The sequence below is a fragment of the Anas acuta genome, chromosome W, assembly GCF_963932015.1.
Source record: "Anas acuta chromosome W, bAnaAcu1.1, whole genome shotgun sequence".
Lineage (NCBI taxonomy): Eukaryota > Metazoa > Chordata > Aves > Anseriformes > Anatidae > Anas > Anas acuta.
In genome coordinates this window covers 20,497,306-20,518,605 of record NC_089016.1, presented here as the reverse complement: position 1 = coordinate 20,518,605, position 21,300 = coordinate 20,497,306, and the positions used below count along the sequence as shown (strand labels likewise).

General features: G+C 42.1%; 1 protein-coding gene and 1 pseudogene across 5 annotated transcripts in view; both read right to left on the bottom strand.

Moving 5' to 3' along the window:
- The window catches only part of LOC137847031 (very low-density lipoprotein receptor pseudogene), a 456,685-nt pseudogene that overhangs the window by 108,259 nt on the left and 327,126 nt on the right, over positions 1–21,300 (bottom strand).
- Positions 2,852–21,300, bottom strand: part of LOC137847041 (protein mono-ADP-ribosyltransferase PARP8-like) — a 62,565-nt gene continuing 44,116 nt past the window's right edge. The window contains exons 3-5 of one of the 5 annotated variants that reach the window (XM_068665318.1): positions 7,720–7,814; positions 4,794–4,906; positions 2,852–4,683 (exon numbers count right to left, since the gene is read on the bottom strand). In XM_068665318.1, the coding sequence (XP_068521419.1) occupies positions 4,822–4,906; positions 7,720–7,814 (180 nt within the window). In that variant the 3' untranslated portion in view covers positions 2,852–4,683; positions 4,794–4,821. Of the gene's footprint in view, positions 4,907–5,640; positions 6,373–7,719; positions 7,815–21,300 lie in introns of those variants that run through there. The other 4 variants (XM_068665320.1, XM_068665319.1, XM_068665317.1 and 1 more) reach the window with 4 other exon arrangements.

Sequence of the window (21,300 nt, the reverse complement as noted above, 5' to 3'; positions counted from 1 at the left end):
ACCTTCTCTGGGGCTATCTTCAACCCTGTTGCTTCAAAAGTATCCTGAATAAACTTTAAATCTGAATCCTGGAAGCATTCTGGCCTACCAAACCGAATGTTACCCATATAATGGTAAATAATTACGTCACACCACGCTATCCGAATTGGTTCTAATGCCCAGGCCACATATAATTGACATAATGTAGGGGAATTCCTCATCCCCTGCGGAAGCACTAGCCATTCATAGCACTTTGCCGGGGCCTGTTTGTTAATGGAGGGTACTGTAAAAGCAAATCTCTGACAGTCCTGTGCCACCACATCTGGTTGCCTGGACTGACTGATAAACTTAGCATATGGTTCCCCAGAGGCCTGTTCTACAGATGCGAAAGGAAGTGCTTTCTTTTCCCCTGGGAGACTAAGAAGAGCCCTCAGTGCGAGCTGCGCAGCTGTTTGGTGAGTAATCGCAGGGAACTGCAACTGAGTCTGGGTATTGAGATAAGGACCCATTCCCTTTAACATCTCTGCAGTAATCCCATACAGAAGGTCTTAAGTTCTCCAATTTCTCTAGCAGTTCTTGGAACAGCTCCTCCGGTAAAGGTCAATTTTCGCAAGCTGCTGCTGCACCTCTCATTGGCGAAGCATCCCAAGTGGATTTATTGCTGCCTGGCAGCGGCACAGATGCTGGCAGCACAGATTTATCAAGATTTTCCGGTGCAGGGAGTGGGTAGGGCAGCCCCCACTTCCCATCAGCACTCTGCTCCGATAGTCCCTCAGTTATTTCCGCCGCTGATTGATTTATTGAAGAGGTCATACCCCGAACCAGGGTGGGTGCAGGATCCGATGAAAAAGATCGTGTCAGACGCATTCCTGAGGTCTCAGGTTTTGTACTCGGCATTCTGTCATCCCAAACGGTACTGACAAAGCTTGTGCCGCTGCCATAGTGAGCTGCTCTTCTGTTTTCATGCCACACAGCACATTAATCATTGTGTGCCAACTCGCCACACGGTGGTGATCATCTGCTGTTTCCACGGACACCTCTGATCTCCCATTGCAACTCGATTCCGGATGTCCTGCGTATCACTGCAATACAACACTTTTCTGCATCTCACCACGATTCCTCTGTTCCCACGTCTCACCGCAATCTGTATCAATCAATCAGTCTCCGCGTCTCACCGCGATCTCTATCAATCAATCTCCACATCTCACCACGATCTCTCTGTTCGGGTCTGTGCTCAGAGTCTCTCAGCGTGTCTGGGTCTCAGCCTGTTCGGGCGCCATATATTGCAGGAAGAACGGCTGAAAACACGACAGACACTAGTATGGTCAAATCATGCTCTCCCTTATTACCCGAATAGCCTGACTTTTATAGCAAATTTAGCAGGGGCGGAGAACGTCTCACACAAGATTATTGGTCAAAAGCACTCAGACAAACTACTGCAAGAAAACAACCCCACCTGCAAGAAAACAACCCCCTTGTGATTAGCAGTCACGTAGATCTTGTCCTTGAAGCCAGCTGCTGGCAACAATATTTTTCTGAATTCCTCAATTGGGTGATGTGGGACCACTGTCATGGGAACTTCTCATAGTCGTCCTGGTAGCTTGGTTTGCTCAGCTGCAGCAAGTCATGGGATCTTTGCTGTTTCAAAAATTCCTTCAACACCTGAGAAGCTTGAAGTTTGCTTTCTTAAATTCTGGGGTGACAACTCTGTTGACCTTTTATATATAACTTTTTTTTTTTTTTATATATAACCTTTTATATATCAACTCTGTTGACCTTTTGTATATATATATATAGTAAATATATATTGTATATATTATAAACAAGATTATTGGTCAAAAGCATTCAGATAAACTACTGCAAGAAAACAACCCCACCTGCAAGAAAACAACCCCCTTGTGATTAGCAGTCACGTAGATCTTGTCCTTGAAGCCAGCTGCTGGCAACAATATTTTTCTAAATTCCTCAATTGGGTGATGTGGGAACACTGTCATGGGAACTTCTCATAGTTGTCCTGGCAGCTTGGTTTGCTCAGCTGAAGCAAGTCATGGCCTCCTTGCTGTTTAAAAATCCCTCAACATACACCCTGTGGGAGGAGCTAAAGTCCCTGTAGTGCATGTAGGAAAGTGGCTGAGGAAGGCGGTGTGGGTTGCTCCTGCCTTGGGAAAAGGCAGAGCCATTTGTGGGATTGTCTTCGCCCAAGGACCAGGGTACTTGTGGTGGGTGATGCAGAAGGATGAGGATATCAAGTGTGTGCCTCAAGGAGATTTAACCTTGGGAGAAAAATAATCTATAAAGTTATACGTTGTAGGAAGACAGTGCAGAACCAACGACAGGTCAGTTTTGCAAGGATCCGGGCAAGTGCAGCAATGACTCGAGCTAAGCTGGTGTTGGCATCCAGACATCCTACCCCACCTGTCTTGAGTGACCACTTTGGCAGATGAAGCCTAAATCATCAACAGTTCTTATGGACATTTTGGCAGAGGCCCACAGAATGAAAAGAAAATATCTATATAACTGTTAAGGGACAGGGAATAGTGGTGATGAGAATACTTTTATACTAAAGTATGTGGAACCTGAGTGTGACACAAATGGTATAGAATAAGGACTGAAGTTGTACTAGGTCTGGCTGGAATGGAGTTAACTTTCCCTGCAGCAGCCCATACAGTGCTGTGCTTTGCATTTGTAGCTAGAACAGCATTGGTGTCACACCAATGTTTTGTCTGTTGCTGAACAATACTGGCACAGCATCAAGTTGCGGTGGTTTCTCTCGGATTGGTAGCCGAGTTCCACCACAGACGCTCTCTCAAAGAGGAAGGGGGAGAAAATACGACACAAAGAGCTCAAGGGTTGAGATAAGGATGATTTAATTAAAGGGAAAAGGGAGAGGGGGAAAAAAAAAGGTCACACGGAAGCACAGAGAGAAAGGGGAAAAAAAGTTATTCTCTACTTCCCATCAATGAACAATGTTCGTCCACATCCTGGGAAGCAGGGCCCAAACATGCATAATGGTTGTTCAGGAGGACAGACCCCTCCCCCCTGAGAGCCCCCCTTTTTATTGCTGAGTGTGACATCAGGTGTTATGGAATATCCCTTTGGTTGGTTTAGGTCAGCTGCCCCGGCAATGTTTCCTCCCCATCACTTGCCCACCCCCAGCCTGCTGGCTCTTGGGGGCTTGGATGGGGTCCTGATGCTGTGCCAGCACTACGCAGCAGACACTGGTGTGATACCACTGCTGTTCTAGTTATGAGTGCAGAGCACAGCACTGTGTGGGCTGCTGCAGGGAAAGTTAACTCCATCCCAGCCAGACCCAGCACACAAGTCTCCAAACCCTCCCAAGAGCCAGCAGGTGGGCAAGAGGTGGGTAGGGACACCACTGGGGCAGCTGATCTATTTAAAAAGGAGGATTTATTAAAAGAATAGAGGTAAGCAAACAGCGCTGGGTGCACTGGGAATCTCCGCTCCACCAGGACGCACACCAGTTACATCAAGTAGCTGATTTTTAAGCTCCTAGACTAATACATATTCATTACTACTTCTAAAAAAAAAAAAGGTTATTATAATTAGCTTCCGGGGTCCAGTCCCTCCTACTGGAGCATGCGCATCAGTCTCTGGTGGTCCCTCTGGGGGTTTCTAGGGGTCTTTCATGCTGAAGGCTTGTAGTCTTCCTCTCCAAGTTTTTTTCTTGTCCTTCCCCTTTGTACTTCCTTGGCACCATGTCAAGTTTATACAGCATCCCCTGCAGGTCTTGTCTCCCAGCCGTCTTTCAGCTTCTTTTTTTTTCTTCTTCTTAATCTCTTGGCCACCTGGCCAGATATCAGAGGCCTGCATAGTATCCCATAAGAGTCACTAGTTGTTATCAGTTGTTCTGAAACCCCCAGACATCAAAGACTTCATACAAACACAAATAGCTTTCTTATTGACACTTCACCAGTAATTAAAACATTCTTCACCAGCCATTCACAGGGACAGTCACACCTATAGCAGTGTTAAATTAATCTCGAAGAAGACAAAAAAAAGGCTGTAACTGTTAGAAATAGGAGTTCGGAATAACAAAAGCAAACAGGTTCATAGATTTGAGGAGTATTTTCTGAAGACTTGATAAATTGACTAGAATGATGGGGAGACTGGGACACACTGCATCTGTGGTTCAAGAATTAATTGCCATTACAGGGCCCAGAGGCAGACAGGACTGTTCTTTATTGACACGAATTGTTAAAACATTCCTCACAATCCCTTATCTTCTTTTTAATATCCTCAGTTCGTGTCTCTTCTGTTGTTAATAACTGGATTTCATCAGTCCGTTCTTGGAGGGTCCAATTCTTAAGCATCATAATTGACATATTCCCTTCCTTTTTTAACAAAGTTATTACAAATGTACTATTTATCATCCGGTGTATTAATAATGTAAGGCAAGGTATCATACAAGGTATAAACAATAGCATCATTACACTACACAACAAAAAAAAATAACATTCTTTTAACCCATGGTCCACCAGGCAGCCATGAAAATAAATCCCATTCCATATCCTTCCAGGTTTGTGCTGGGACGTGGGCCAATTTTCTAATTTCCTTTACAAGTTCATTTACAGCTTTTCTTTCTGTTGTGATTTAACCCAGTGGGCAGCTAAACAACACACAGCCGCTCGCTCACCTCCCCCCCTCCTTCTCTGGGACGGTGAGAAAGAAATGGGAAAGTGAAGCCTGTGAGTTGAGATAAAAACAAGAAAATAATAATAATAACAATAATGATGATAATAGTACTACTAGTAATAATGTGTACGAAACAAGTGATGTACAATGCAATTGCTCACCACCTGCTGTCCGATGCCCAGCTTAACCTCAAGCAGTCCGTCCCTCCTCCCAGCTTGCCTGCTGGCAGGACAGTAAGAAGCTGAAACATCCTTGGCTTGGTGTAAGCACTACTCTGTAACAATTAAAACATCAGCATATTATTAGCATTCTTCTCATCCTAAACCAGAACATAACATTCTACCAGCTACTAGGAAGAAACACCCTTTTTTTATCAATCTTTAAACAGCAATTACTAAAGCTAAATTTTCCACAGACTTCTCCTTCTTGTGCTAGTAAATAATCCAAAGCTAGGCAATTTTGATACAAAGCAGTTCTCATCTTGGTGTTTTGCTTTTCAATTGATCCAAGTGCATCTCCGGTTTTATTTATAATTATTTCTATTACAGCTAATAACCTAATTATTCTATTAAGTATATATATATACTGGGGTCCTATAGCCTCAGGATCTGTCTTCTGCTCACGTAGCTGGATCATAATAGGCAAACGCCTTCAGGGTCGATTCAGGCTTGTGTTACCGTTCGGCCTGTCAGGGTGATCCAGCTCCTGGAAAACGAATCACAATTTTATATAGGTTAGAAAAAAGGTTCTTATGTTATTTTCTCGGGACAACCTGACCTTAGTGTGGGAGAAGTCCGGTCGAGGCCCTCTCACTCGGCAGTCAATACCCATAGGGGTTGCCTCCCTCGGTAGACCATACACACCGCAGTGGAGGGTCCTGCCCCGGTCTTGCCTTCTCCCTTTCCTCCCTTCAGGCTTGTCCCCTTTATTTGGCATCCTTAATTCATGCAGAGCCTCGTTGCCAGAATATTAGTTCTTCCTTAGCTTGAGTTTCAGCTTGCTCTTTTCCGGATCCACGGGTATTCTACTATTAATGTTTAAAGCCTGACAGACCCCGTCCTCCGTGGACCAAATATCAATCAAAATACATGGGGTCTTAAGGGTTCTTTTGGTCATTCTATCATATAATACTGGATCATTTTCAATTTACTCTTTAATTTTCTGGGGCCCCTATTGTTCCTATTTCCAATCATTATTCATAATGGACTTTCTGGTCGTATATCTGGTAATTTGCTCCCTTCTTACTGGTCCTTGGTCTTTGATTTTATCTGACCCATCTGGGAATTTTACTTGTGGCAATTCCCACAGCCCTTGGTGAGTGTGAGAGTGTCTTGCAGGGGGTTTAGGACCTATCACCCACCCACGTATCCCTGAATTCTATAGGAACCAGTTATATAGAATCACTCCCTTCACCGGCCAAGCCCCCCCACAGGAGATTAGAACCGGTGAGAAAACAAAAAGACCTCCACGCTGACTTTAGAAGTCTCAGTTACACTCTCACACACACAGACACTGGCAACCGCACCTTTACCGAACCAAACGCTATCCGCAAACACTTACGACTCCGTCATCTTCGTCTGGATCTTCGCGCGCAGAATTACAGGCAAAAAAAACAACAATGCTGCAGCCAGCAAGTGAGCTCAAAAAAATCAAATTCTTTGCTTACCTTTATTCAGGTTCAGGATGGCATTAGTCCTGACCCAACTCAAACAGGAGCCACCAAATGGTGGGGCGCCTCTCCTAGATCAAATCAGAATTCAGGAACCATAGCCATCCCGGACGAGCCCCCAAATTGTTATAAATGGCTCAGTCTTCAAAACAGGATTAAATAAAAAAATAGGATTTATTAAAGAATAGAGGTAAGCAAACAGTTCTGGGTGCGTCCTGGTGGAGCGGAGACTCCCGGTGCACCCAGCACTGTTTGCTTACCTCTATTCTTTTAATAAATCCTATTTTTTTTATTTAATCCTATTTTGAAGACTGAGCCATTTATAACACATTCATTTCCTAAACCCATACACAGCTATTTGGATTTTAATTCCCCAGGTCCTCCAAATGTAATGAATTTCTATTTAATTTCAAAAGGCATAGTACACCATAGTTGTAGATGTGCTCTCTCAGACTAAAATAACAGAGGCTATTGTGTAGAGGTTAATGGGAATTGTTACATGCAATATGTGTATGCCTAAGGTTATCATCTTCTCTGTATTTTGTTACTTGGCTTGTATGACAATTTTGATAATTTATTTGTAATGCTTCTGACAGGTTTGTTACAACTTACCTTTTATTTTTATTCAATTATTAATATTACATAGGTGGAAAAGTTTAAAAAATACTTGAAGCAAATTAAGTGCATCGTACAGTTATGCCCTGCTGCAGAATCATGCACACTCATAAATTTTTGTGTAATTTCTCTTTGCAATCCACCTCTGACCAAAGTTCCACCATTTCCCTGTGTAGGACAATTCAGTTTCCCACTTTTTTACAATTACAAAGCTTTTCTACAATCTAACCAAATTCTTGTTTGTTGCTATCAAAGTTAGTTTCTTATTGTCTCTCTCATGACAACCGAGAACAGTTGATCACTCCTATCTATAAACAGCTTTTTTGAAGAAGAGCTGTTACTATGTCCTCTCCATCTGTCTTTTTTCCATATTAGACAAGTCCAAGTCCTTCAGTCTTCCTCTAGGGACAACATTTACTAAATCTCTTATCATTCTTCTTGTTTACCTCCAGGGCAGAAGACAGAATATGACAGAGAAAGAGATTAACAAAGGTTTAAAGTAATGTTGAATAGGAATTTTCATCAAAATACAATGGACTGATCAAATACTTACTGAACTACAAAAGACAACATTTTAGAACAGGCTTCCAGGGTCTGTTCTCAGCATAGGCAGTTGTATGAGTACTCAGTCACAAAATGAAAACAAATCGAGTATTACTGCTACCTAAGAGTGCTCCTTCCTTTTGCCACAATATGCATAAATCATCAGAGAAGAGCTGTGTTTTGGCAGTGAGGGAAGGTCTACATGAAACTCAACCTCCAAAATGTTAAAGGTTCCACAATAGGAAGGGTAAACGACATACCTGAGAGATACTGCATTAGGTCCATAGATCTCTCTCATTGCTGTCAAATCAGCTTCCAGCTGTGGGTGCTTATGAAGTTCTCCATCATAGCTAACCTACCAGAAAAAAAAAAAAATCTAGGATTTCTTATTTATTACATTACTGGCACCTGATCTAGGCTCTTGAAAAATCTTCCTGCAAAATATACTGCATGAAGATTTCTTAACACCGTGCTCAGAAAGGACACTGTTGATAACCTGAAGCACTGCGGTGGTCTAGCTCTTCTAAGCAATGAGATTTGCAAAGCAGGTACCTCTGTATCAAAACTCCAGAGGGTCCAACTCCTGTTTGTGGAAGATAAGCTGCAAAGAATCCATTCCTCTGTCCTATTTCATATTGGGGGCTGTGCTGGGCCTCTTGTCACTTGTGCATTTTAAAACTGGTAGGTGGATAATCAGATCTCCCTGGTTATACCATCCCAGTCTAACCACTACAGGACAAGGTTTACTCCCTCTTGCCTTGTCATGCTGTCATATTTTAGACAAAGAACGGCCTGGGCTCAAGAAGAGAAGCACATGACTATTCTACACAAAAAGGGTCTCAGCATCTAAGTTATATTTTCAATCTACTCATTTGCTGCATTTGAAACCACTAGTGCAATGACATCAGATTTAAAAAGAAAAATAAAGAACACTTTTCCATTCTGAGTATTTTTTACCAGAGAAGGTCTAAAGAATGGTTTGGGTTGGAAGGGACCTTAAAGATCATCTAATTCCACCCCCCCTGCCATGGGCAGGGACACCTACCACTAGACCAGGTTGCTCAAAGGCATGTATTTAGATATCATTTTAAAATGCGTTTGAAACATGAATATGAAACGTGTATATGAAATATATTTAGATATCAGTCACATTTTCTTCAATCTCTACATGAAAAGTGGATACTGTTAGTCCTACGAGGGGCGGCTGAAGGAGCTGGGTTTGTTCAGCCTGGAGAAGAGGAGGCTCAGGGGCGACCTTATCGCTCTCTACAGATACCTTAAAGGAGGCTGTAGTGAGGTGGGGGTTGGCCTGTTCTCCCACGTGCCTGGTGACAGGATGAGGGGGAATGGGCTTAAGTTGCGCCAGGGGAGTTTTAGGTTAGATGTTAGGAACTTCTTTACTGAAAGGGTTGTTAGACACTGGAACAGGCTGCCCAGGGAGGTGGTGGAGTCACCATCCCTGGAAGTCTTTAAAAGACGTTTAGATGTAGAGCTTAGGGATATGGTTTAGTGGGGACTGTTAGTGTTAGGTTAGAGGTTGGACTCGATGATCTTGAGGTCTCTTCCAACCTAGAAATTCTGTGATTCTGTGATTCTGTGATTATGTTAGTGTTTACACTATAAAGCAAAACTTGTGAGCTTGTCTAGTTGGATTGTATGAAGTCAAATTAAATAATATCCTCCTCTCTTCTATCAGAACCAAAATACGTTAGTCTTGTAATAGCCTATTAAAAGTCTATTAATACTTTTTCATTACGCAATATGCTCCTGATTACGTGAGTCTAATACTGCTTCTTTACAGCTATCAGAATGACAATAAGTCCAAAAAAGTCGATGAACTCCCGAGATTTGGGCAGATTTGGAAATGAGAGTAGCATTTGGCTTGTACTTTTGACAAATTCAGAGAGCAAAACACAAGAGTGCAATTTATCCCTTTAGACACATAAATATATCCTTATACATTAATTCCTGCTGAGAATTCCTGCTATTACAGAACCATTTCTAACTGCAGTACTATTTCTTAATTTCATACATCCAAATCTGCAGGACCTCAGTGCTGTGACACTTAGGTTCTAATATCTAGCGCTGTACATTTCATTATGTATCTAACTAAATAAATTTCAACAGAATTAAAATAAAACCCAACTGATCACTTTTTACTTATGAAAATTAGCAAAGAATAATTTGGTTATACCTAGAATTCTTCAAACATAAGACACAGAATTAATCAGTAAAGCATGTACACACATATCAGATTTAATAAATGACTGAGTCCCAAATAGTATTACAATCAAAGTTTATAAATTATTAAATGTATAGAGGTAAGCAAACAGCGCTGGGTGCTCCAGGAGTCTCTGCTCCACCAAGATGCACACAAGTTACATCAGGCGGATGATTTTTATGCTCCTAGGCTAATACATATTCATCACCACTTTTGGAAAAGACAGGGTTATTATAATTAGTTCCCGGAATCCGAACTCTCCCACTGGCGCATGTGTATCAGTCTCCAGTGGTCCCTCTGGGGGTCGCTCGTACTGAAGGCTCGTAGTCTTCCTCCCAGGCTTGTCCTTCTATCTTAGTCTTCCTCCTATCCTTGTCCTTCTCCTTTGTCCATCTTGGCCGGATGTCAGAGACTTGCAGTGTCCCATGCAAGCTTTGTCTTTTAGTCGTCCTTCAGCTTTCCCCTTCTCCTTAATCTCTTGGCCGGATGTCAGAGACTTGCGTAGAGTCCCATGCAATAGTCACAATAGTTAGCAGTTATTCTGAACCCCCCCCAGATATCAGAGACTCAAGGTTGACCCTTCAAGCCTTCTATTGACACAAATTGCTGAAACATTCCTTACAGTCCCTCATCTTCTTTTTAATATTCTCAATTCGTGTCTCTTCTTCAACTTCACTCAAATTACTAACCCACCACTTGGGTTCGACCAGGCCAGCTACCCCGGGCCAACTTTCAGTTCCCCCCCTGGTCCTCCACAAACCCAGCAATTACTAAGGTTAAAGGCCTTGGCCACTTCCTCCCCCAGAGTGAAAAACTTATTCCTCCATTCTTGCCCATGGCTCAATTGCCCCTGTAAAAACAATACCAGGAAGTATGGCATTTCTTATCCTTTAAACGCCATCCAATCTTGAGGGTGTGGGAAACGCCTTCAATCAAGGGGTTAGGCCCACTTTCAGGGTTGATTTGGGCTTGTGTTACCGTTCAGCCTGTCGGGGAGATCCAGCTCATAGAAAACTAATCACAATGTAATATGTTTTGTTTGTTTGTTTGTTTAAAAAAAAAAAAAAAAAAAAGGTTCAGTCAATACCCATAGGGGTTGCCTCCCTCGGTAGACCATACACACCTGCCCCAGTCTTGCCTTCCACCTTTCCTCCCTTCAGGCTTGTCCTCTTTATCTGGTGCCCTTAATTCATGCAGAGCCTCGTTGCCAGAATATTAGTTCTTCTTTAGCCTTAGTTTCAGTTCCCCAGGAGCAGACTCAACCCTCCAAGTTTCGGTAGTTACTGGTCCTTTTATTCTGGATGCGTGGGTCCAACCCCTTTCTGCTGTTCTCACAGCTGTTTCAGTGGTAAGTAAAACAAGGTACAGTCCCTCCCATTGGGGGTTCAATGATTCTTCCCTCCAGGTTTTTATTAAGACCTTGTCTCCTGGTTGTATCTTATGAACAGCATATCCTAAAGGTGGTGTTTGAGCCATCATTCTGATTTCTCTTAGCTCTTGTAATCTCCTTCCAATAGTAATTATATATTTCTGGATGCTACGATCCTCAACTACATTGTTCCCTAGAGTCATCCCTTGAGAAGAAGGCATACCATATAACATTTAATATTGCGATAATCCAGTCTCACTGTGTGGTTTAGTTCTTATGTTTAAAAGTGCCAATGGTAAGCATTTCGTCCAGGGCATTTGTGTCTCGATCATTAACTTAGCCAATTGTTGTTTTATTGTTTGATTCAGTCTTTCTACTTTCCCTGAGCTTTGTGGGTGCCACGGAGTATGGTATTCCCACTGAATACCTAAAGATTGACATAATAATTTTATTACTTTAGAAGTAAAGTGTGTGCCCTGATCAGAATCAATGTACTGGATTATCCCATATCTAGGTATCAGGTGTTCTAATAGAATTTTTACTACCATTTGTGCCGTAGCTTGTGCTACGGGATAAGCTTCCACCCATTGTGTTAAATGATCTACTATTACCAATAGCTATTTCATCCTCCCTACTTTGGGCAATTCATTGAAATCAACTTGTACTTTCTCGAAAGGTCTATAAGCTGTTTTCCTCCCTCCCATAGCTGCTTGTTGAAACACTTTCTTATTTATCTTCTGACAAGTTAAACAACCTCATGTAATTTGCTTTGCTCTTTCAAAAATCCCAATGCAACCAAATTAAGTAAATGATCACTTAACGCCTTTGTACCCCAATGTGTTTGTGCATGTAAATGTCCCAATATTTGCCTTGCATAATCTTTTGGCAATATCTCTCACCTGTCTGGCAGTGTCCATTTTCCTTGTTCTAACTTAGCCCCTGTTTTCTCCAGTTTTGTTTGTTCTTCAGGGGTAAACTTCTTTTCTCCTTCCTCTCGCCTTTCTTCCTCCCGTACTATATTAATTTTAGCAACCTGAGTCCTCAAGGCTGTTTCGTGGGCTTCTTTATCTGCTAGATTATTTCCTCTGGTTCAGTAATCTAATCTGTTTTGGTGTCCTTTCACATGTACCACTGCTATCTCCTTTGGTTCTCTTAATGCCCTTAAAATTTTTGTTATTAATTCCTGATGTATAAGATTCCTCCCTTGAGGAATTAAACTTCTTTCTTCCCAAATTTTTCTAAAAGTATGGACCTCCTCATATGCATATTTAGAATCTGTATATATAGTCCCACTTTTCCCCTTTAATAGTTCCAGAGCCCTACATAGGGCATACAGCTCACAAGCCTGAGCTGACCATGATGGGCTCAAAGGTCCTGATTCTACAGGTTCTAGGTCCTTATTAATTATTGCATATCCTACATATCCCACATATGGTGCTTCTCCTTCCTCCAACTCAGTATCCCTTAAATCTGGCCTTACTTTAGTCTGGGTCTCAATTACCTCTAAACAGTTATGTTGTAATTCCTCCGATGGTTTTCCGAACAAAAATTGTGCTGGACTCTGAGCAGAGGTTACCCTCAGTTCTAAGTCAGGGGAGTCAATTAGTATTGCTTCATACTTTAGGATCCGGCTATCCGTTAACCATTTTTCCGCTTTCTGTTGTAAGACACTTCTGACATTGTGTGGAGTATACACCTTTAAAGGAGCACTAAAGGTAATCTTCCTAACTTCTTCTATTAATAATGCTGTAGTGACCAAAGCTTGGAGACAAGCAGGCCACCCTCTACTTACTGGATCAAGTAACTTAGAACAATACCACATGGGTTTCTTAATCCCCGCCCATTCTAGAGTAAGAACTCCATATGCTGTCTGGTTTGATATATTCACAAAGAGATAGAAAAGTTTTTCAAGATCTGGGAGGCTCAATACAGGTGCTTGTATTAATGCCCTTTTTATTTCCTCGAATTTCTGATCATCTTCTGTGAACCACTTAAGTTGATTATTAGTTAATTTCTCATATAAGAATTTGACCTTTTCACTGTAGCTTTCAAGCCATGGTCTACAAGATCCTAATAATCCCAATAATTTCTGGATTTCCTTTTTAGTTTGTGGGGATCTTAAGGATAGGATCCCAGATACCCTGTCAGGATCTAACTTTTTTCTTCCCTTACTCAACCGATGCCCTAAGTATTTTACTTCCTGTTCCACAAACTGTAATTTTGATCGAGACACCTTTAATCCCTTTTCTCCTAGAAAATTTAACAATTTAATAGTAGCTTCTCAGGTTCCCTCTTCAGTTTCTCCTGCTACTAATAGATCGTCCACATATTGCAATAATTTTACCTCCATGGGTAATGTGAAATCTTGTAAAACTTTCTCTAAAGTTTGTCCAAACAGATTTGGTGACTCTGTAAACCCCTGTGGCAGCACAGTCCATCTTAATTGTTGTTTCCGTCCCATTTCGGGGTCCTCCCACTCAAAGGCAAAATAATCTCTGGATTCCTCAACCAGAGGGCAGGCCCAAAAAGCATCTTTCAAATCTATTACACTATACCAAGTATATCTGGGAGACATATGACTTAGTAAAGTATAAGGATTTGCCACCACGGGGAATTTAGTGATTGTTCACTGATTTACAGCTCTCAGGTCCTGTACCATTCTGCATGACCCAACCAATTTCTTTACAGGGAAGGATGGGTGTATTATGAGGTGACATACATGGTTCTAGAGTTCCTTTTTCCAGAAGTCTGTTAACCATCGGTTTTAATCCTTTTCGACCCTCCATTGTTATAGGGTATTGTTTGATTCTAATTGGACGATGCGGATCCATTATTTGAACATTTATCGGGTCCATTTCTATCTTTCCAGTTTCCCCCTCCTTATACCACACTGAAGGGTTAATGACTTCTTCATCCTTTTGCATTAAAGTGTATCGTTTAATCTGCAATTTGTCCCCTTGGCTTTGAATGCTCAAGTTCAATCTCAAAATCAAATCCCTTCCTAATAAATTGTACTCCGCTTCAGGGAGCAAAAGTAAATCATTAAAACAAATTTTCTGCTCTGTTTCTACTTCTACATCTTTCAAGACAGGTACCTTAAAAGGCTCTCCTTTTGCCCCTACTACTGACATATAACTCTTCCCTTCTTCTATTCCTTTTGGAAGTTTTTGAATACTGGATTTTTCAGCCCATGTGTCCACTAAAAATAAAACTTCCTCTTTATGGGGACCAATTAATAGTTTTATCAAGGGGTCCATTGATGTTGAAGTCCCCAGAAGATATAGCCCCTGACACCCCTATTCTTCTTTGAATACTTTCTCATCTTGTTCTTGCTTACGACAGTTCCTCTGAACATGTCCCTTCTTGTTGCAATAGTAACAGACAGGAATTGTGAATCTCTCTCGACAAAGCTGCCCCCTAGGGGTTTTCTCTATTCCTTTTTCCCTCCTCTCCCCAGATGAGGTCTTTAAGTTCCATGACTTAACATTCTCCATTTTCCATTCCTTTTCTTGATTACTAACAAGTCTGCATTTTCCATTCCTTTTGAACAATATGTCTCGCTTTAAGTTGTCAAGCAACTTGATCTTCGGGCCCTACATATCCCGTTCCTCCTGGATTGAAGAAAAGCATATCCATCTCCTTTTCAAGGCCAATAGGCCTGGGTCAAAAGGCACGTCCAGGTCAGCAGGGGGCGTAACAGCAAAAGCCTTCGATGGCTGTAGCAGCAGAGGGGCCCATGGCATAGCAGTCGGATCAGTAAAGGAGCCCGCCGCTCCCTCACTATCCGGCAAACCACACATTTCTGACTGTGGTCCCACATGGCTCTATAAGGCCTCAGAGATTGCTTGCCAGGTGCTGAGCAATCCCACTGCAACCTTGTCGTTTTTAGTTGCAGAGTCCCACACCTTGACCTCAGTTTGGTCCCTTCTTTCAGGATGTTATAAATGGCTCAGGATTCAAATTAGGATTAAATAAAAAAATAGGATTTATTAAAAGAATATAAAGGAATAGAGGTAAGCAAACAGCGCTGGGTGCACCGGGAGTCTCTGCTCCACCAGGACGCACACCAGTTACATCAAGCAGCTGATTTTTATGCACCTAGACTAATACATATTCATTACTACTTCTAAAAAAGTAGATTATTATAATTAGCTTCCGGGGTCCAGTTCCTCCTACTGGAACATGCGCATCAGTCTCCTCTGGGGGTCTCTAGGGGTCTTTCATGCTGAAGGCTCGTAGTCTTCCTCTCACCCTTTGTACTTACTCGGCACTATTCCAAGTTTATGGAACACTCTCTGTACACTCTCCACAGGTCTTGTCTCCCAACCGTCCTTCAGCTTCTTTTTTCTTCCTCTTAATCTCTTGGCCCCCCTGGCCAGATACCAAGGATCCACATAGTATCTCATAACAGTCACTAGTTGTTATCAGTTGTTCTGAAACTCCCAGACATCAAACACAAACAGCTTTCTTATTTGACGCTTCACGAGTAATTAAAACATTCTTCCCCAGCCATTCACAGACACATCTATAACAGTGTTAAGTTAATCTCGAAGAAGACAGGAAAAAAGGCCGTAACTGTTAGAAATAGAAGTCAGGAATAACAAAAGCAAACAGGTTCATAAATTTAAGGAGTGTTTTCTGAAGACTTGATAAATTGACTGGAATGAGGGGGAGACTGGGGCACACTGCATCTGTGGTTCAAGAATTAAATTGCCAGTGCAGGGCCCAGAGGCAGGCAGGATTCAAACAGAATTATTCTTTATGCACACGAATTTATGGACACGAATTTATGGACACGAATTGGAATTGTTAAAACATTCCTCACAATCCCTTATCTTCTTTTTAATATCCCCAATTCGTGTCTCTTCTGTTATTAATAATTGGATTTCATCAGTTTGTTCTTGGAGGGTCCAATTCTTAAGCATCATAATTGACATATTCCCTTTTTTTTTTTTAATGAAGTTATTACCAATGTACTATTTATCACCCAGCGTATTGATAATGTAAAACAAGGTATCAAGGTACAAATAATATACAAGGTACAAATAATATACAAGGTACAAATAATAACGTCATTACACCACATAACAATAAAAATAACACTCTTTTAACCCATGGTCCACCAGGCAGCCATGAAAATAAATCCCATTCCATATCCTTCCAGGTTTGTGTTTGCTCGCTCACCTTCCCCCTCTCCTTCTCTGGGATGGGAGAGAGAAATGGGAAAGTGAAGCCTGTGAGTTGAGATAAAAACAAGAAAATAATAATAATAATAATAACAATAATAATGATGATAATATTACTACTAGTAATAATGTGTACAAACAAGTGATGCACAATGCAATTGCTCACCACCTGCTGTCCGATGCCCAACCTAACCCCGAGCAGTCCGGCCCTCCTCCCAGCCTGCCTGCTAGCAGGACAGTGAGAAGCTGAATTTGGCTTGGTCCTTGGCTTGGTGTAAGCACTGCTCTGTAACAATTAAAAACAATTAAAACATCAGCATATTATTAACATTCTTCTCATCCTAAACCAGAATATAACATTCTATCAGCTACTAGGAAGAAACACCCTTTTTATCAATCTTTAAACAGCAATTACTAAAGCTAAATTTTCCACAGACTTCTCCTTCTTGTGCTAGTAAATAATCCAAAGCTAGGAAATTTTGATACAAAGTAGTTCTCATCATTTATAACGATTTCTATTACAGCTAATAACCTAATTATTCTATTAAGTATATATACTGGGTTCCTATAGTCCCACAATCTGTCTTCTGCCCACGTAGCTGGATCATAATAGGCAAACACCTTCAGGGTCGATTCAGGCTTGTGTTACTGTTCGGCCTGTCAGGGTGATCCAGCTCCTGGAAAACGAATCACAATTTTATATAGGTTAAAAAAAAGGTTCTTATGTTATTTTCTCAGGACAACCTGACCTTAGTGTGGGAGAAGTCCGGTCGAGGCCCTCTCACTCGGCAGTCAATACCCATAGGGGTTGCTTCCCTCGGTAGACCATACACACCGCAGTGGAGGGTCCTGCCCTGGTCTTGCCTTCTCCCTTTCCTCCCTTCAGGCTTGTCCCCTTTATTTGGCATCCTTAATTCATGCAGAGCCTCGTTGCCAGAATATTAGTTCTTCCTTAGCTTGAGTTTCAGTTTCCCAGGAGTGGACTCAGCCCTCCAAGTTTCAGTAGTTACTGGTCCTTTTATTCTGGATGCATGGGTCCCTTTCTGCGGTTCTCACAGCTGTTTCAGTAGTCAGTAAAACAAGGTACAGTCCCTCACACCCATGCCCTTGAGCCAAAAGCAAAAAGTCAATAGCAGCTTGATCCTGTAAGAGCGCATGTCGCAGACTATTTTGATCTGGTAACATCTCCTCAAGTATCTCTGTCATGGCATAGGCTTGCTTCTTGGCCCAGCATACAAATTTTTCTAAGTTGTTACGTGCGGCCGCAGATGCCACTCCAAGCACTAAAATCAGTAAAAAATCAGACTTGATAAATTGACTGGAATGAGGGGGAGACTGGGGCACACTGCATCTGTGGTTCAAGAATTAAATTGCCAGTGCAGGGCCCAGAGGCAGGCAGGATTCAAACAGAATTATTCTTTATGCACACTAATTTATGGACACGAATTTATGGACACGAATTGGAATTGTTAAAACATTCCTCACAAGGATCATAAACTGTCCAATTGTTAATAAGGAGAATAAACTGTAAGGTTACCAGGACAGTCTTTGTTCCTAAGGACGTATGATTCCCCATAATGCGCAACTGCTTACCAGTGAGAGGCAGTTGTGTGCACAGGTCCGCTTCTCTCAGCTTGAGCTTCTTTCCAGCTCCAGTGTGCCCATTTCCAGCAACTTTCTGTATGAGCAGTTTGCTGAGTTTGGCCGAACCTATCTTCATGAGGCGATCAAAGTGCCTGTTCCCGTCCTGGTCTCCATTCTCCCAGCCTGTTCCTCTTCATTCCTTCTTTCTGCTTCTTTATTGATCATAACTTCATCACATCGTGTTGCCTTCCTTTTTTATCTTGAGTGCAGGCTCCCCTCTTATACCCTTCTCTCCACAGCAGTTCTTTTCAAAACAACTTTTAGTTGGTCAAACAACTTTGAATGTAACAACAACAGCAAACACCCAGAAACTTCCATGCCTTAACTGCTGGAGAACAAGAAACCAGCTGGAGAACAAGAAACCGGAGACTGCATGGAGTCTCCTGAATCACCCTTCTTTGTTCCCTCTAAACTCTTTTATATTCCTGATAGCCTCGTCGCTAGGAGTCTAATGTTATCTCAACCATGGGGCTTTCCAACCCCCATGGCCACATCCCAAATCTCCCCCTTCTTTATTAATGTCAACCATTTTCTCTACACGAATTACCACTCCATATATAACACCTCCGAGCAAAACACTCAGGGTGCACCTAGGGGCGTCCACTCCGCAGCCTATCCTGCAGCCAAGCAGAGTGTCTCCTGCCTGGCTCGCCAAAATGACTCACAGAAAGCTGTCTCCACAATCAGTAAGATTGTAAAGTAGGTATGTTTACTCAGTGCTGGGCGGCATGGGGGGGTAGTCCCACCAAAGTCGTGCACGCCTAATGTGGCAACTTGCTTTGGTTATATCCAGTAAATTTCTAATTCCATGTTTCAGCTGCAGCATACTTGCTCTCTTCCGGATGCACGAATATTCTACTATTAACATTAATGTTCAAAGCCTGACAGACCCAGTCCTCCGTGGACCCAAATATCAGCCTAAATACATGGGGTTTTAAGGGTTGTTTTGGTTATTCTATCATATATCTCAACCACGGGGCTTTCCAACCCCCATGGCCACATTCCCAAATCTCCCCCTTCTTTATTAATATCAACCATTTTCTCTACACAAATTACCACTCCATATATAACACAGTGGTTGTTAGAAGCCTGTATCAAGACCAAGTCCTGGGGCTGCTGTCTGTCCTGGTTTCAGTTAGGACGGAGTTAATTTTCCTCCTAGTAGCTGGTAGGGTGCTGTGTTTTGGATTAGGATGAGAAGAGTGCTGATAACATGCTGATGTTTTAATTGTTGCAGAGCAGTGCTTACACCAAGCCAAGGACCTTTCAGCTTCTCGCTCTGTCCTGCCAATGGGCAGGCTAGGGGTGCAGCAGGAGCTGGGAGGGGACAGACCCAGGACAGCTGACCCAAAGTGGCCAAAGGGGTTTTCCATACCATCTGACATCATGCTAAACAATTAATATGTGGGGCTAGCCAGGGTGGAGGGATTGTCTGCTCGGGGATAGACTGTGAATCGGTCAGCGGGTGGTGAGCAATTGCATTGTGCATCACTTGTTTTGTACACATTAGTAGTAGTATTAGTAGTACTATTATCATTATTATTGTTATTATTTTTCTGTCTTAATAAACTGTCTTTATCTCAACTCACAGGCTTCACTTTTCCATTTCTCTCCCCCATCCCAGAGAGGGAGGGGGGAGGGTGAGCAAACAGCTGTGTGGTGTTTAGCTGCTGGCCGGGTTAAACCACAACACATTCCTTTTCTCCCAGGGACATCAGCGGTTCCTGCAGGGGATAGACTGGGCATCAGTCAGTGGGTGGTGAGCAATTGTATTGTGCATCACTTGTTTGTACACATCAGTAGTAGTAGTAGTACTGTTATTATTTTCCTTTCTTTTCTGTCCTAATAAATTGCCTTTATCTCAACCCTCAGGCTTCATTTTCCTGATTCTCTCCCCCATCCCAGAGAGGTAGGGGGGAAGGGTGAGGGAACAGCTGTGTGGTGCTTAGCTGCTGGCTGGGTCAAACCACAACATCCATATAGTTATGGTTGAGGAGGATACTAGCAGAGAGCTCTTCAGGCTTGACACCATCATGCCCTGATGTGTCCCTGAGACATCCCTTAAAATACATGCCAGAGAAGAGAGAGCCACAGTCAGCAGTAATGTTAATCTAAAGATTTAGTATAAAGAATCTGTCTCATCAAATCACAATGAGTATTTTTAGGATCAAAGCTGTAAAATGGCAAAAAGTCATTATAATTCGTAACATATCACAAAGCAAAAATACATTTTGCAAAAGCTTGAGATATGAATGAAAACAGCTCTTCCAAAGGCTTAAAGCATTAGATTTCAATCAATAAACATGAGCAACTGGTTTAACCCCACCCCCTCCCCCCCCACACACACACACAACCAAGTTACCTATAGTGTAAACCAATCAAATTCTATCTGGCTTTAAAATATAGGGGGTGATGGTGGAAAATATTTATTGGGATTCAAGGCCACCAAAGTCATTCAGGCTTGTAGACCACCAGGGCATGCTGTAAATAGCATCTGTAAGGGAGGTTTAAGGTCTGTCAGAGAGAAGAGATTGTCAGGAGATGAGTTACTGTTGGGAGTAACTGCTGATTCAGTGATCTAGATTGCCATTTAGTTCAGGGGTTCCCAGAGATTGACTTCCGTGCCCTCATAACAGCTTAATCACTGAAAAAAAATATAAATCCATTACTGACATTTAATAAAACAAACATTAACATTTTTTCAACTATTTCTCCCTCTTTTCATTGCCATGCCAATCAAGTAACCAGTCAATTTATGAAAGGGTATGATGGTGTATTTTATGAATATAATTTTCTACACGTACAACTTGTTGAACAGATTATTAGAAGCATTTTTTTTCCAGTTTTTGCTAGTGAAAAAAATCTCTCTCATAAAGGTTGTAAACATTCTTTCACAGAATACATTGTATTTAGCATCACTACTGATGCTGATTTCTCTCTTCATCAGCTTCAAACACTCTGGAGTTTTGTACAGACATAGTCTACTCTTGCTTATCAGTGAAGAAGATCGAAGAATCACAGAATCACAGAATTGTCTAGGTTGGAAAAGACCTCGAGATCACTGAGTCCAACCTCTGACCTAACACTAACAAGTCCTCCACTAAACTATATTGCTAAGTTCAACATCTAAACATCTTTTAAAGACCTCCAGGGATGGTGACTCAACCACTTCCCTGGGCAGCCCATTCCAATGTCTAACAACACTCTCAGTAAAGAAGTTCTTCCTAATATCCAACCTAAAACACCCCTGGCTCAACTTTAGCCTGTTCCCCCTTGTCCTGTCACCAGGCACATGGGAGAATAGACCAACCCCCACCTCACTACAGCCTCCTTTAAGGTACTTATAGAGACCGATAAGGTCGCCCCTGAGCCTCCTCTTCTCCAGGCTGAACAAGCCTAGCTCCCTCAGCCGGTTCCCGTA